This window comes from Chenopodium quinoa, unplaced genomic scaffold, assembly GCF_001683475.1.
Source record: "Chenopodium quinoa cultivar QQ74 unplaced genomic scaffold, ASM168347v1, whole genome shotgun sequence".
Taxonomy (NCBI): Eukaryota; Viridiplantae; Streptophyta; class Magnoliopsida; order Caryophyllales; family Amaranthaceae; genus Chenopodium; species Chenopodium quinoa.
The window spans coordinates 193962-210155 of record NW_018742733.1 but is presented as its reverse complement, the minus strand read 5'-3'; the positions used below and the strand labels follow the sequence as shown (position 1 = coordinate 210155).

The following is a 16194-nucleotide window of genomic DNA, read 5'->3' as shown; positions in this document are numbered from 1 at the left end:
CATGTTGTAAATATAGTGAGTATGTGATAAGTTCATGACAGTGATTGTAAATTTGTAATTATAAATTTGTAAGTGGGTTGTGGGCATATGCCACCTTACATGGAAAACAATATATTGAAGATATATAGCGGGTGTCACGTTCTGATCGAGTTATCAGCTGTCACACACTATAATTTCATACAAGTCAACTTATCGAAACTAAAAAAACAAAAATTGTGAACTTCTTTTCGACTTATTCGATAAGATATCAAGAGGTGATATCCAAGATTTGAGATCGATCGAGTCTACTCTCACACAAAACGATGAAAAAATAGAGACAATGAACCCACATGTGTGGGTATGGAAAGAGTCATGGGACTGATCAAAAGGGGGAGGGGGTTGGCATGGGTCAGCCACCACAAACTCAACTCAATTCATGCAATTAAAAAGGAATCTAATCTAACCTAAAAAATCCATTTTCTCTCTTTTTTTTTTAAATTTTCTACTTTAATATTAAAAATAATAAAATCAAATAAAAATAAAAATAATAAAATTTTGTTGGCATTAAAGAAGTGGGGAAGGAAGAAGATTGAGAAATGAAAGGAAGAGACACGAGTATCTTATGGTGGGACTTAAACATTGTCGCTATGTTTATCACTACACTTCAACTCTCTTTCTGACATTACCCATTGTTCTTTCGCTCTCTCACAACCTATCTTTGCTAGCCCATCAATGCCATTACCTTTTCTTTTTTAACAAAAAAAAAAAAATTATTAATTTTTTAAAAATAATGTATGTTGCCAATAATTATTGAAATTAACGGTGTTAGTAGATACATTGGATCCAACTTTTTGAGGTCAAACATAAAAACATTGGACACAACTAACGTAACTTGATCAATTATTTTGTTTTGAGATCCATGTAATTCCTTCGTTTTCAAAAGTTTTTTCTTTTTAAATAGTGAAGCAATGATTGTCTCGTAAAAAAGTCATATTAATTATGAAAAACGTATGTATATGTAACTCTTAATTATTTAATAACTCTTTTTTTTTTTTTGGTCCCAGCTCTAGTGAAAAAAACCTAGCTAATTCATAATCCCATGCTAGATTTCTAATTAACTTTAATCTTTTGGTTTCATCATATTAGTATTTCATATAATCTTTAACAATAGAGTATATTGATAAATTGTAATTTCAAAATTAGTTTTGGTTTGCTTTGGCTGATTATAGACAAAGATTTGACATTTGATTTGATGAATTTGCATAAATAATCTTCATCAATTAATAAACTTTTACTAGGCTAATAAGAAAAAGGTATTCGACTAGTAATTGTTCTAAATTGTAGAACAATTATTAATAACAAAAATAAATTCAAACATAAACTTTTAACAAGTAAAATATATTTGGAAAATTATTTTAATTTTGTATTTAGATGAAATTTTAAATTTTATAAAATTGGTCTTTTTTTTCACAAAGTTTCATGCTCCCTTCGTCCCACAATACTAGTGACGTTGGGGTGGACATGTAGTTTAAGGAAACTACAAGTATGTCCATTTAAAACATTTGTTTATTATATAAAGGATTCTCTTTTGTGTTTTTATATTTTAAGAAAACAAAAGGTTATGGATGTGCCCATGTGAGGATAGTGAGGAGAAAGAAAATGTAGGATTTAATTGGATTTTGGGGTTTATTGTCCCAAAGAGTGTATAGGAAAATATTTTTTTATTAGTCGTCTCATTCCATATTTGATAACGTGTCTAGTATTTTGAGACGGGCGAAACTGTGTTAAATATTGTGGGATGGAGGGAGTATGTGGCTGGCCACACCGTTTGGCCTAGGTTTCTTATTCAAGGATTACTTGGTCAGTTAGGGGTTGCTCGGTTAGTCGAACATTACTCGATCAGGGGTTATTCGATCGATCAGAGGTAACTTGATCAGGAATTACTCAATCAGGGGGTAGTCGGATCGGTTAGAGATTACCTGTTTAGTGTTTTGATGTTTGTTAGCCGGCCATTATTGTGACCAACTACACAGATTATGCTTTTTTTTTCCCTTTTTTTTAAAAAAATAAATAAATTAATTAAGATGACCTAGATAGAAACCAAATCATGGAGGAAAAAGAGGGGAAGATCGGTCAGGCGTGTGAAAACCAACACCAAAAATACAATTTGTAAATTTGCATCGTAATTCAGTCTTTTATAGCTTCCACAAAGTAAAAAGGGAAAAAAAAAATAATAAAAAAAAATTGCTTTAGTAACGATGTGTAGTTTCTTCTTTAATCATCTTTCAAAAAAACGTAAAAAGAAAAAAGGAAAGTCAAAGTTATTTGATTGATTAAAGCACTAAAACCAAAAATTCTTTTCACTTAATATAAAGTGGAGTACTAATTTCCACAAAGTAAAAGAAAATGCTTATTATTCTAATCAAAATAATTATATAATGCACTTGTGTTCATAAAAAGACCATGTAATCATTAATGTGTGTACAATTCATTTAGGTGTGAGGTTGGGTGAGTTTGGTGCATGTAATGCTCACATAGTCACATTAACCACATGCATAAAATGTATCGTAGTATTGTCTTGGATAATGAGGTAATCCTTCAATTAGTATATAATTAACAATTTACTATGATTAAAAATTTATCGGATGAAATTATAAATAAATTCATTTTAAATGAAATTTGTTCCTTCTACTCATTAAGGCACTATTCCCTTTTCTTTACATAAGTCATTAAACTCCGAGGCATTACATATGATATAACAAATTTTTGTATGCAGCATGTTGTACCGTGCAACAGGAGTTACTCGAGTTGCCGGGATTATACGAATTGCCAGGGTTACCCGAGTTGCCTTTTGAGTAATCCATGACCAAACCCCTGACCAAGTAAACATTTAAGTAACCCCTGACTGAACCCTCAAGTAACCCCTAACCGATTAACCCTTGACCGAACTCTTTAAGTAACCCCCGACCGAATTATATTACTAACTGGGTAACTCGAGTAACCCTTGATCGAGTAACTTGACTAAACCCTAAACGAGTAGCCCCTCAACTCCTCAAGTAAGTAACATTTGACCGAGTGAACTCTTCGAGTAACCCCTGTTCGAACCCCTCAAGTAACCCCTAATCGAGTAACTTGAGTAACCCCCAATTGAATAACTCGAGTAACCCCTAACAAAATAACTCGGGTAACCCCTGCCATACGATGTGGCCTGTTATACAAAAAGTTGTTGTACACATGATCTAATTTTATAAACCCGCAATCTCTAATGTATGCATACAACTTATTGTTTATTTATTTATTTATTTTACAATGTTTTATTTATTTTACTTTATTACACTAGCTTATTACCTAAAATTATATGATATACAGTACTACGCATTTACTGCGTAAATAGATAATATAATTTTGTCATATGAAAAAAAAAACCCAAAACCTGGCAATTAGGTCATTCAAAGTCGGGTCATTTTGGGTGAGCTAACATTCGGGTCAGGTAAAGGTTAGGTCGGGTCAATTCAAGTTTCAGGTCTGACTCGGGTCAAGTATTAGGTCAAGTTCAGGTCAGGTCAGGTATGTTCGGGTCAAACTATTTTCGAGCCAGGTCGAGTATGTTCGGGCCATATTTGGGTACATTTTGAGATGAACGAATTAAGTTATTTTTGGCATCAGACACTTTTAGTTTAGTTATAAGCTAATTTTAGTTTAGGACGTTTTGGGTGTTAGGTCTATACGGATCAGCACTTCGAATCAACTTTAGATCAAGTCAATTTCAAGTGTTGGGTCAGCTTCGAGTCGGGTACAATCGGTTTGGATCAGTTTGGGTGTCGGGTCAAGATTGGGTCAACTCCATTTTAGGGTCGAAAATGGGTAAGGTTGGGTTGATTTTGGGATTTGGGTTGATTTCAGGTCATGAGTCGGGTCATCAAGTCAGGGTTATAATTTTCCATATACTTACAATGTATCACCAATTATGGAGTATAAATTTGTTTCTCACAAATCTTATATTATTAATTTCCAAATAAAAGTAATCTTATTTCATGCAATTATCTAAAACATTGCTTATATATTACTAAGTATAAAGGAGTTCATGCATATACATAGTTAAGCGCTATTTATGCCTAATAAAAAAAAATAAAAAAAAACTCTATAACTGCAGTTAATTAAAGATATTAAGCATATAAGAGCACTTTAGGGCTTGTTCTCTTCAGCTTATTTCCAGTTCAGTTTAGTTCAATTCTTAATTTTCTTCTCTCATAATATAATTAGTTCAATTCAGCTCGGTCAATCAGAATAGGCCCTTAGACTTGTTAAAGCACATTTATGAGAACTAACAAAAACAAGGTAGATATAAGCTACAATAACTACATTAGCTATAGAAAAGCATAACATCTACTAAGAGCAATAAAGGCTTATTTATTTCATCTTATTTTTGCTTATATGAACTTATATGATCTAATCTGATTGTCAAGTTTGACCAAAATTTGATCTTAAGTGTACGATGATTTATAAGAATAAAATCTATCAAGTGGGGTCTTATTAGATTCACAATAATGTGTATTTTATTAATATGTAATTTTCATAATTTTTTCATTATGAAATTAAAGATATATAGCAATAAAAAAAAACACATAAAATAATGATTTAATCAAATTTTTTTTTTCCCTGATATGAACTTATTTTTTATAATCTAATATGACCTAAACTTATTTTTTCTGAAATAAGTACAAATAAGTTAAACTAAACAAGACCTAAATTAGGGGATCCAATTAGCACAATCAGGTCTTCATGCTATTTCAAGTACTACCTTTCGTCTCTAAGAACTCTCCATAATTTTTAATGATTGTTGTCTCACAAAAAATCAAATTAGAAATGCTCCTTATCATATCATTTAGAGCTGAAATTGTTATAAATTTATAAAAAATAAAAAGCTCAAATAAGTAAAATTCAGATGAAAAGAACACGCTCTGGATAATGCTAGTAAGGAGTACGAGTAGTAAAATAATTTTATCCAAAATTGGTGATCCCCAAAACCACATGCCTATGTTGGTATACTACTTTATTCCCTTCTTATCTTCTCCATAAGTGGCAAAGAAAATGAGATAACCCCACTCCCCTTCTCTCTGTCTTCCTCTTCCTCATTATTTCTCATTACCTTAACTTTATTTTTTTTTCTTTCTCCCCAAAAAAAAAAAAAAAAAAAAAAAAAAAAAAAAAAAAAAAAAAAAAAACAGCTTTCCCCACCAATTATTTTCCTAATCCCAATACTCCTAGTGTGTTATTCTACTATCACTACCAAATTTAGCATCACTAGATCTACCACGTTTTTTTCTACACTCATTTATTTTGCCCTATTTTCCCCTCTTTTCTTACTAACAACCCAAAAATGGCACACCCTAATATCAGCACAAAATTAGAAGATGAATCAGAAGAAGATGACCAAGAAATCGGGTTGCGAAACCCGATTTCACTCGATTTAAACCTTAGTTTTGATCCAAACAATGAATCAAGTCACTCAAACAGCGGCGGCGGTGACGATAGAGTTACAGGGGAAGAGATTTTACCACCAAATAACAGTAGAGTATTCTCATGTAACTACTGTAGAAGGAAATTCTTTAGCTCACAGGCACTTGGTGGTCACCAAAATGCCCATAAAAGGGAGAGAACTATTGCTAAACGCGCTATGCGAATAGGTGCTTTGGCTGACAGACATGTTAGTTTAGCCTCTCTCCCTCTACATGGTTCTTTGTCATCATCCCCTAGTTCATTCCAGACTCGTCCATCGATTGACATTCAAGCTCATCACGGATCTATGATGATGATGATGCACCCGCATCTCCAACCATCGTCGACTACGACGGTCCAGCATCAAAGCCACTACAACGGTTACGCTCATATTCTTCATCATTCTGAGGAGAGGTTGCCACCTCATCACGGCGGAGGTGGTGATCCCGCCGCCAAGTTTGAAGGGCAAAATGGGTATTTACTTGGTGGTGTTCCGGTGTTCAGTGCGGTGCCGTTTTGGCCCGGAAGTTTCAGGCAGGTTGATGATGAGGCTGAAAGTTCTTCAGCTATTACAAGTATTTCTAATAATAATAAAAATAGTGATACTACTATTACTATTACTACTACTACTAATAATAATATTAGTAGTAACAATTGTTATAATTATAGTTATAATCAGCTTGAGTTCCCAGATTCTTGTCCTGATCTTACATTGAGGCTTTGATGAATTATAATTATAATTATAATTATTATTATTATTTTGGGTTTTTGTTCTTTCTTTTGATTATATTCTTCTTTTTATGTTGGTTAATTAGAATTTTTTTAATGAGAATTGTTAATTGTTCAGAATTTTGTACAGGAGATATAGCACAAATGATCATTATTTGTCCAATGATGACTCTTTTTGCAGTGTTATGACCAATAATCATAATTTGTATTGTTTTGAGTTAAAAACATGTATGTATTGTTCTATTTGGTGAATTATCCTATCAACAAAAGTATTATTTGTATGGTTGTATTTGTGTATTCCAACCCACACTTATCCGATCCATACCCTATTACAAAATGACAATTAAACCGGGTAGTAAGCGTTTGTGCAACTTTGAGCACGATCGATCAATCATTGTTGATGGTTTGATTTAAAGGTGTTCAGTCATAATCAAGCTCACGCACGGTAATTTCATATGATTAACTCACTTCTCGATCTTTTTGAAATTAAATTCGAGGTTTTATATGTTAAATGAATTCTGTTTTCAAAAGTCAAAGTCAAGCTTATACTTAGTACATGTATATATTCATTGATTGTTGATTGTTGCTTGTTGCTTGTTGCTTGTTGCTGTTGGTAGCCAATCACAAGTGTGAACTTGATGAATTGGATGTTTATACTATTGGATGCCATATGATATATGCAAGATTGTAAGTATACTTTTTTGTTGTTTTTTTAATAAAAAAAAATTGTTTTTCTTTGATTTGTTTCATGTGAATTGCTGATTTTGCTTTCAAACTATAGATTTTTTTTAACATATTTTTTGAGCAACTAACTACTCTGGTTATAAATTATCCTTTTAAATGATCCTTTTGAGGAATGAGGACCATATTGAGTCTTATGTCAAATTAGGTATAGATAGTCATCATGGAGGGCCAGGTGACTCATGGAAGCTTTTCATTATTATTTCTTTTGGTATCCAATATGATTTTCCTAATATTTATTATGATTTCCGTTTCTTTTTGTTTGTCGTATTTGAAATTTTGATAGATTTTAATGTAAATGAAATTTAATACTCATATTTCAATGATATCTATACTTCAAAATTCAAAGCATAGTCATGTGGAATAATATTAATAAATTTATTTTGTATTTAAATTTTTAAACATTTAAGTTTTAGTCATATGTAGCTTAAAATTTTGTTACTATTCCACTATATTGCATTGAAATTGTGCTAAAAAAATGGGACCCAAAAAATTAAAATAAAAGAAGGCGGTATTGCTTTCATGTATACTTATATGTTATTGGGTCCATTATATATAGGAGGATACAGTTTAGACTATCAAAAACAGATAGTGATAGAGCTACAATACATTAATTATAATAATACTAATTTGCATTACTATGTTTAAATATAATATTTTTTTTGTTTCTTCAACGCTTCTTATTTCATGTTTGTCAACACATAATTGCAATCATAATTATATTTAATCGTCAATAATTAGAAATTTATAAAAATTGTATATTATTGAGGCATAAAGTCATAAACTAAGGCCCTATTCACTTTATCTTAAAAAAATAATATTAAGTAAAAACAATTTCAGTTCAGTAAAAATAATTTCAGTTCAGTAAACTTCAATTCAGTTTTCTTAAAGAAGAATAATAATAGAAAATCAGTAAAAATAATTTCAGTTCAGCAAAAATAATTTCAGTTCAGTAAAATTAATTTAAGTTCAGTAAAAATAATTTAAGTTCGGCAAATATAATTTTGTTTCAGTAAAAATAATTTCAGTTCAGCAAAAATAAAGTGAAGTGAATGGGGCCTAAGACAATGTTCATCACTTCATCTTAATTTTTTTTAAAGTAAAAATAGTTTAAATTCAATAAATATAATTTTACTTCAGTAAAAATAAGTTTATTTTAATAAAATTCAATAACTTTAAAGAAGAAATTTAATACAGTAGAAAATCAGCAAAAATAATTTCTGTTCGACAAAAATAATTTTAGTTTAGTAAAAGTAATTTAAGTTCAGCAAAATAAATTAAATCCAGTCTAAATAATTTCAGTTAAGCAAAAAATAAGGTGTAGTGAACGGGGGCGTAATAAGAATCTAACAAATTCTCACATGACTATGTTTTCAATCAATAAAATCGATCAAACTAGTAATGTATGTGAATATTGTAAAAGAGGGGAAAAGTATATTTTAAAGAGATCAAGATAATTAATTTTGAAAAAAGGAAATACTGAATGAATTATAGATTGCAAATTATGAGTTTTACTAATTATTTTTCTTCTTTTTATCTAAGGGGGGCTATATAGTATATATTGACCTATTGTGATATAATCTTGTGTATTATTGCTTCTCTGGTCCATGAAATTGTGTTATTTGTAGTGCCAACTGAGTCAAATGGAGCATTTGTATGTTATTTTTGTGTGTGTGTTTTTTCTTTTTAAGTAATTTTTTTTGGTCATATTTTTACTTAATTATCTAGTATCATGAATTTTGATATATCCATTAAAATGTATACAAAATTATTTAAATGTAATTTTAGATTTTAAAAGTGGACGACGTACTCATGTTGAATAATATGTTTCTATTCAGATTATGAGCATGGATTTCAAATAATCGGACATGCTTTTTTTTATGTATCTGTAAATTATTATATACCGAACACATGTCACGTTTCCTATTATTCCATTTATGTATCCGTAAATTATTATATACCGAACACATGTCACGTTTCCTATTATTCTATTTGGTTATATTTATCAAAGATAGGAAATAGTAGTATCTATTGACTTGTATGTAAGTCGTTGATCTAGCTTGTTGGTTAGTCAAGTCAAGTCATTGGCATGCATTACGCACTTAATGTATGAAAATGATTGGATGAGGTATTGCTAGCTTAGAATGCTAGATGCTATTGGCAAGAAGTGTACTCCAATAAGGTATTTATGCTCATGCACTTGGTAATCTAGGGTATGTCCTTTAAAAATTTTGACTTTGAAAATTTAATTCTATGTCATTTTATGTCCTAGCATATAAAATATTTCAAAGAATTAATCTAGGTAACAGTATCTTTGTAGTCCATTTTCATACCCTTGATTGGCCTTGATGATAGGGGGAAAAAAAAGAGTTTGTATAATGGAATATTGTAGATTGTATACTACTATTATTAAAAATTTGGTCTCTTAATCTTAAAAAAAATGTCCATTAGTTACTTCTTATATATGTCACTTATTATTTTCTCCTTTGCTTATCTAGGAAAACTTTGTCACATATTCTCATTAATCTACTTTATATATAAAAAATGATAATCATTTGAATAGTTAAACGTATTCTTGAAACTCGTAAAAATAAATATGGTAAACATTATATTAAGGGACAAAGGGAGTATGTGCGACGTATGCATACGTCTCGTGAATTACTACTTTAACTATGGGCCTGTGGGGGATGAGAGGGCTATATCAAAGGTGTTCAATGCTAATGGTTATATGTTGACAGATGTTTAGAGTTTAAATTATTTTTAATGTGGCTGCTAAAAAGTACATGAATGAACAAATAAAAGCATATTTTTAATATTGAATTCTCCCTAAAAAAATAAAAAATAAATAAATAAATAATACTGAGTTCTAAATAGTACTTATAATTCTGAATTTTTTTTTTTTTTTTTTTTTTTTTGAAACAATTATAATTATTATATTTTGATTAAGGGTTTGGAGGAAAAAAAAAAACCAAAAATGCGGTGAGCGTGGATCGAACACGCGACCTTCAGATCTTCAGTCTGACGCTCTCCCAACTGAGCTATCCCCGCTTGGGTGATTACACAACTTTAAATATAATAATGATTAGTTTAATGGAAAGTCAGTAATTTGGGTATTAACATGTTACTTTTCGCGATAACATCAATGCCAATCCTTGCATTTCATATTTCCTTTCACAATTTAAAATAAAGAAAATATAATAGTGAAGTAATTAATTTTGTTAGGAAGCTTCAGAAAAGCCATTTTCGTACAAAAACCCCAATTTCTATGAAATTTAAAAAAACAAATAATCATAATAAAAAATAAAAAAAAAATTGCTAAATGCCGTATGAACAAGGTCGTATTGCAATTGTAATGATACTATAATAAATTTTTTTGTACTATGTATTAATTGCACTTTACGCCTAAGAAAATAATGCAAAAAGATACTCGAGCTATTGATGAAAGTTTGAAATCCAATATAAACCTAATGCGATTAATATAAGTTCCGCTATTTGGATACAAGGGAAAATGAGTAAATTGAGAGAATTGAATTGGTCATATACCAATAGATAGATTCTCCGTTATTCTTTGAATACTTGCCAATGCACTTTTTATATCATTACTATTTTAAATTATAATTTAGTAAAAACTAGTATAAATCGTGTGCATGCATGGATAGTAGTAAGATCAACTTATTAACTAGTGTGTGGGTCGGACGATGCCCCGGGTTGCTAGTTTAATTTGTACTTGTTTAATTTGCTAATTAAATTTGACTGTTTGGATAGTAAGACTTGTTGGTTTTGAATTTAAATCTTGCTATAAACATTTTTTTAGTTGTCAAACCCAATCATTACATAATGGAAACAAATAGTATGATAAGACACGAATTAACTTATTTAAATTAACTATAATTTTGTTGGATAAAAAAAAAGGCTTGCTTTTAGAATTTATAGTACTAACATTAATTTTATAAGAAATTATTATGTATAATATTTTTGTTTTAAGAAATTTGATTTTACTTTATACATTTTCCTTATTCTTTGATTAGTAGAAATTTTATAAATTATTACTCTAGTTTATTGAAATATATAAAGGAAACTTTAGATTTGTTGTAATATAAAAAGGAAATTTGTTGTAATATAAAAAGGGAATTTTTTGTTAATAATAGTTAATGAAATATTGTATACATACTTATCCATGAAAATTATAATTTAAGTTATAGTAAGATTTAGTAAAATAAATAAATAAATAAATAAAATAAAATTAGGCGGGAAATTATTTTACCACAAAATGACACGTGCCATTAAACGTCGCCTTTAGTATAGGTTTATTGAATTGATGATTGATTGATTGATTACAAACCGTTGATATTTTGAAGTATAAATTGAGATAAGTCATTAGTAAAGAAATACCACTATAATATTTCCAAAAAAAAAAAAAAAAAAAAAAAAAAAAATACCACTGTAATATTCCATTTGGAAGATTTGGTAAGAAATAAAGAACTTCAACTTCGTGTTTACTACTGTAATTCTCAACATTTCGCAGTATATGAGTCTACTTTGTGCACAGCACATACGAACACCCTGCTGCCTGATAGTAGAAATTACTAATTACAGGTATTCATCATTGTATTTTAAACTCGTAACTCCTAATATTTGTTCAAAAAGGGATCAGTAATGGAGTATTACTGGGAACATCGACTATATACAAAACTTCCACTTCACATCAGCAATCTTCATCTAAGATGGACTCGAGTATCCAGTGACCTGCTGCCATCATTCATCCTACTGATCCTCCCCTGCCAATAACCCCACGAGAAACAAATATCAGAAACAGACTTGCATGGTTAAAATTCAATTTATTATAGATTAGCAGCAGATACTATCATAAACACAGCATTAGTTAGTGTATGCTTTAGATACTTTCCCAATACTACATTGTACTCTAGCTCCGTTTTATGTCAAATAATACAGGTAGTAAAAACATCAGAAAACTACATCAAGGTTACAGAGATCAACAAACAATTCTCTATACACATGTTTGGATGAAGGAGTTTGACAGGAAGGAAATTGGAAGGATCAAGGAAAGGGAAGCCGCCCAAGAGAATCAGAGAAATTCAATCTTCTTCCTCCCTTCCCTGCTCTCACCTTCCTTCCCCATCCACCCTCTCCTAGACTCCTACCATTCTTTCCATAATTACTAACCAACCATGCTGTAAAAGAAATAAGAAAGGTTAACTTTTTGACTCAGGTTGGATGAAATGATTTCACATAACCAATTTATAACAATTCATTGATAACATTCATGTAGTGAACAGCAGATATTTCAAATTTACCTTTGAACGAATTGATGTCACTCCAACTTCAGTTTTTAACTTCAATTTGTGTACCTTAAGCTCTGAAACTCTTACAACAGGCTCGTTATCTTTGCCACCAGATCTTAGACTCAAAACTGCTTTTCCTCTCATGTTCTCCTTTCCACTGCTCACAGCTTTATCAAACCAGCTGCTCTGTACTTTAGCCTTGACACCTTGGGCTACATTTTTTGACCGATTCAAAGAATTTTTCTGAGTTGTTTGAAGTACAACCTGTATAAAATCATATATTAGCTTCAGTCAGCAAAAGAAATCCATACCATATGATAAGACCTATTTCCTTCCATTGAACTTAGGAGAATGGAAAATCTATAGTCACTCTGAACTCTGAATTCAAGTTTAGCGGATATCTCACCTTTGACTTAGAAGCTGCCAGGCTTCTAGATGCAGCAGCAGCATCTTTAACCTTCATCTTGGAGATGTCATCTTTACCCTTCATCTTGGAGCTGTCATCTTTACCCTTCATCTTGGAGCTGTAAGTACTTGTACAAACAGATGTCTCATTCATGTTTGTAGCTTTTACCCTCTCATTGACAGGTTTTGCCAATTTCCCCATGTCTCGAACGTTCGGATTTTTATATTTATTCTGTTTGAAACCAGCTGGCATTTTCTTAACCTCAAGCTTTGAATTTGAAAACCTTTGATTGGGCCTCCCATATGAAGTCTTCTGACCTTTTGATCCTATATTTATATTCATCTCTACTTTCACTTGCTTGCTGCGATCAGTTCTAGGAACTACTGCCAATCCAGTGCTAGAAGAGCCCACACTAGACTTGCCAGCAGAAGATTTACGACCATTAAGTTCTCTATCCTCACATATTTCAACCCTTGATGCTGGTCTTGTGGCACGACTTTTTCTCAGATTGTTTCTTAAAGCATTCAACAGACCACCAGTTTGACCAAATGGCTCTTTTGACACCTCAAAAACCTTTGAATCTCGTTGAATACTTACATTTGTTATGGTGCTTGTTGAAACTCCACTTGTACTTGCTGACTGAGAATTCAGAGCAACTCTTCTCTCTGAATAATTCACCACACTGGTGATTGAACTAGAAGCCTCACTTTGATGATCATGGCTCACTTTGGGTTTGAATTCCTGACTTGAAATGATATTAGTTGCTGAAATCGTACCTCCCAAATCATTTACAGGATGTTCTTTATTAGCTGAAATCTCACGACAATTGCTTATGCAGTCTTTACTTCTATAGTCTTTGCCTCTTGATTTCGAAACAGAAGATGGAAATTTTGGAGAGCATAAGTTGAAGAGATCATTCCCCACATCTGGATGTGCAAATGCAGATCTCAAATGGCGTGCAGAAAGATGATGGAACCTAACAACCAAGACAAACCCATAAACAAAATGCCTATCTGAATGGTTGGGTTTAAAGAAGTAATATAGGGCAGGTGCAAGTGTACTTACGGGTGGCTCGTGTGAAACCATTTATCATCACTGCAAAAGGCCAGGGAAATTACTTATAAGCTGATATCAAATGATACAAGTATGCAACTCAGTAGTCAATCCATCCCAACAAAATTGTCATAGTTAATTATTTGCCGGATTGCAGTCTGTAAGATGCATTTTCATCTTTGACTATTATTCATTTCATAATTCATATTACTTAATTTTTATTTTCTAACTAAACATACATAGAACAAACCCCTTTCACTTAATTACTTTAGGTAGAAGCTTTCCAAATTATGACAATTTTCAGGTATAGATGACTAAGTTAAGTTGAGTTATCATCATAGCTTTCCAAACTCTCATTTTCATCAGAAGACACGAATCCATCTATGACAGTTTTCTGGTATAGCTGGGACACATGGACTAAAACAGCAGCAAATCTGAATCAGAAGAAACTCACTTGTCTTCTGATATCAGCGCTGTCTCCAACGTAAGATCAGCCCACATGGGTGCCTCAATTTCTTCCTGTGAATTAGTACATACACAACAAAAGTTGAGGTATTACAACCCAAGAACTCTAAACCCACTTTATAAAATCTAATCTTCGCAACACATATACTTACTATGCAGGAACGTAGGATCACGTTATTCACATGATAATCAAAATTGAAGGGTTCCAATATGTTCACTAAATACTCCTTGTACATTATATACTCAAAACTTCATACATAATATCAATCAGCATATATACGGTTCAGAACACAGAATCTACTAGCATAGTAGCAGTATGTACAAGCAAAAATTTGAAAATACATGGCCCATTTCATTGTTTCATTATAATTTTTTAATGAAAAATTTCACTAGACTCAAACAACACAATAATACAATCATTAGTAAAAAGGACTTAAACCTAAGATTCTCACAAGTACATCTCAATCTAAATTAGATATGAAAAACTTCTAAAGTTCAACTACAATATAGCAGTGTCTACAGCATACTCATATACTGAATAATCCGAAATCGTTGAATGTGTCAACAAGCTTAGTTGGTAAAGCTCAAAGCAATCATGCCCGAAAACTCGAAACCCATGTTCAAAACCCATCTTCTTACACTTTTGTGCCTTATTTGGAACCCAATAGCATAATACACAGATACTCAATCACCCAAAAGTCTCAAATAATTAGGGTTTATTGAAATGAACCCCAAAATTTTGCATAATTTAGGAAAATTTAGGGTACATTGAGAAATACCCCAATTGCAAGAAATCCAATCTAAAGTAAAACCAGAAAAAACCCAATAAATGCGTATTCAATAAATTAATATGACATTAACAGAGATTATGCGACCTAAAATGATACATTCATATATTCTACAATTGTGATTACTGGGTTTTTTGCAGGAGCAAGTGGAATTACCAGAAAAGCCCAGTGATCGACATCTGCAATGCTTCTTCTCTTGGAAGCTCCGACACCATTTTCGCCATTTTCTTTAACCTTGATCTTACTCTGAACCATCATTTCTTTAATTTTTTTCAAAAAATCAGCAAAACCCAGAAATTATTTCATCTGATATGAGCCAAAAAATTCAGCAAAATCCAAGTAGTAATTAGGGTTACTCATATTTTTGAAAAATAAAATCAAATTTTCGTATGAAATGAGTAGGAGTGAGGTTGAATTGAGGACGAAGTAATGGAGGAAGAACTGAGGAAGTTGAATTGGGAAGATGGAAGGTCAAAGAAAAGGATAAAATATGAACCGTACGATGTAAACTTGATTGTACACGTGTAGGGTGAGGATGCTTTTATATTTGCTCGACCGTTGGACAATTCAATGAAATTCGAGGAGGGAAAAGTAGCTTCCTTAAGAAGCCAAATGATTTAACTCTTATGGGGTGTATGGTTCACAACTTCACAAAGTAGGTTTTTTTTTTAAGACGAAGGGGCCTACCGTGTCGAAACTCCTCACGGGTCAACCCAGCCCGGGTTGCATAGGGTAGTTCTTAGAAGAGAAAATACAAGTTATTATCCTATACGAAATATTGACAAAAGTTGTTAATCACAGGGTATAAATGTCGTTTTAGCGAGTTATGAAGGATAGTGTTATAAATTTACCAACAATAGATCTACAACCTTCAACATCGAAGGGCGATCGTCTGCATATCCAGATCTACAACCATCGCTCTTTATCACAAGTTCAAGGCGAACCACCGAAAACAATGTAATCTTAGCTTGTAGCTTAATATTTTTTTTTTTTTTTTGACAAGTGCTTGTAGCTTAATTTCAAGCTCAATTATGTCAAATTAAATCCCACAATGCTTCATTAGTAATTCCCTTAATTTAAATCTTTTTTTAGGGTGTTCTTTAAATTTTGCAGCGAAGTTGCCATCGTGCTGATAGATGTATCATGGAAGAAGAGAGTTGTAGACAACGTTCATGGAGAAAGAAGCAAGTGTGGTGATGGTGGTGTGCCACTGTGTTTCGAAATGAAATGT

General features: G+C 31.6%; 2 protein-coding genes and 1 non-coding gene across 3 annotated transcripts; 1 reads left to right on the top strand and 2 right to left on the bottom strand.

The window, feature by feature from the left end:
• Positions 1–4872: 4872 nt before the first annotated feature.
• LOC110723684 (zinc finger protein 7-like) lies at positions 4873–6236 on the top strand. Its single transcript, XM_021903029.1, has one exon. It carries the CDS (start codon positions 5360–5362, stop codon positions 6200–6202), a length of 843 nt encoding a protein of 280 aa, XP_021758721.1. The 5' UTR covers positions 4873–5359; the 3' UTR covers positions 6203–6236.
• Positions 6237–9923: 3687 nt separating this feature from the next.
• On the bottom strand, positions 9924–9996 carry TRNAF-GAA. Its single transcript has one exon. It is a non-coding gene; the product is annotated as a tRNA-Phe (tRNA).
• Positions 9997–11375: 1379 nt separating this feature from the next.
• LOC110723683 lies at positions 11376–16143 on the bottom strand. Its single transcript, XM_021903028.1, has 6 exons — positions 15120–16143; positions 14165–14229; positions 13723–13752; positions 12658–13633; positions 12264–12515; positions 11376–11726 (listed from the first exon to the last, which is right to left on the bottom strand). The coding sequence occupies exons 1-6, from the start codon at positions 15219–15221 to the stop codon at positions 11664–11666; spliced, it is 1488 nt and encodes a 495-aa protein (XP_021758720.1). The 5' UTR covers positions 15222–16143; the 3' UTR covers positions 11376–11663.
• Positions 16144–16194: the final 51 nt, after the last annotated feature.

What these genes read in the sequence shown, in the direction of transcription:
- LOC110723683 (XM_021903028.1), bottom strand. Translation starts at nt 15,221, where the DNA reads ATGATGGTTCAGAGTAAGATCAAGGTTAAAGAAAATGGCGAAAATGGT. An exon ending in TCGATCACTGGGCTTTTCTG is followed by an intron (nt 14,230 to 15,119) that starts GTAATTCCACTT and finishes ACTAATTCACAG; the next exon opens with GAAGAAATTGAGGCACCCAT. An exon ending in TGACATCAATTCGTTCAAAG is followed by an intron (nt 11,727 to 12,263) that starts GTAAATTTGAAA and finishes GGTTATTGGCAG; the next exon opens with GGGAGGATCAGTAGGATGAA.
- LOC110723684 (XM_021903029.1), top strand. Translation starts at nt 5,360, where the DNA reads ATGGCACACCCTAATATCAGCACAAAATTAGAAGATGAATCAGAAGAA.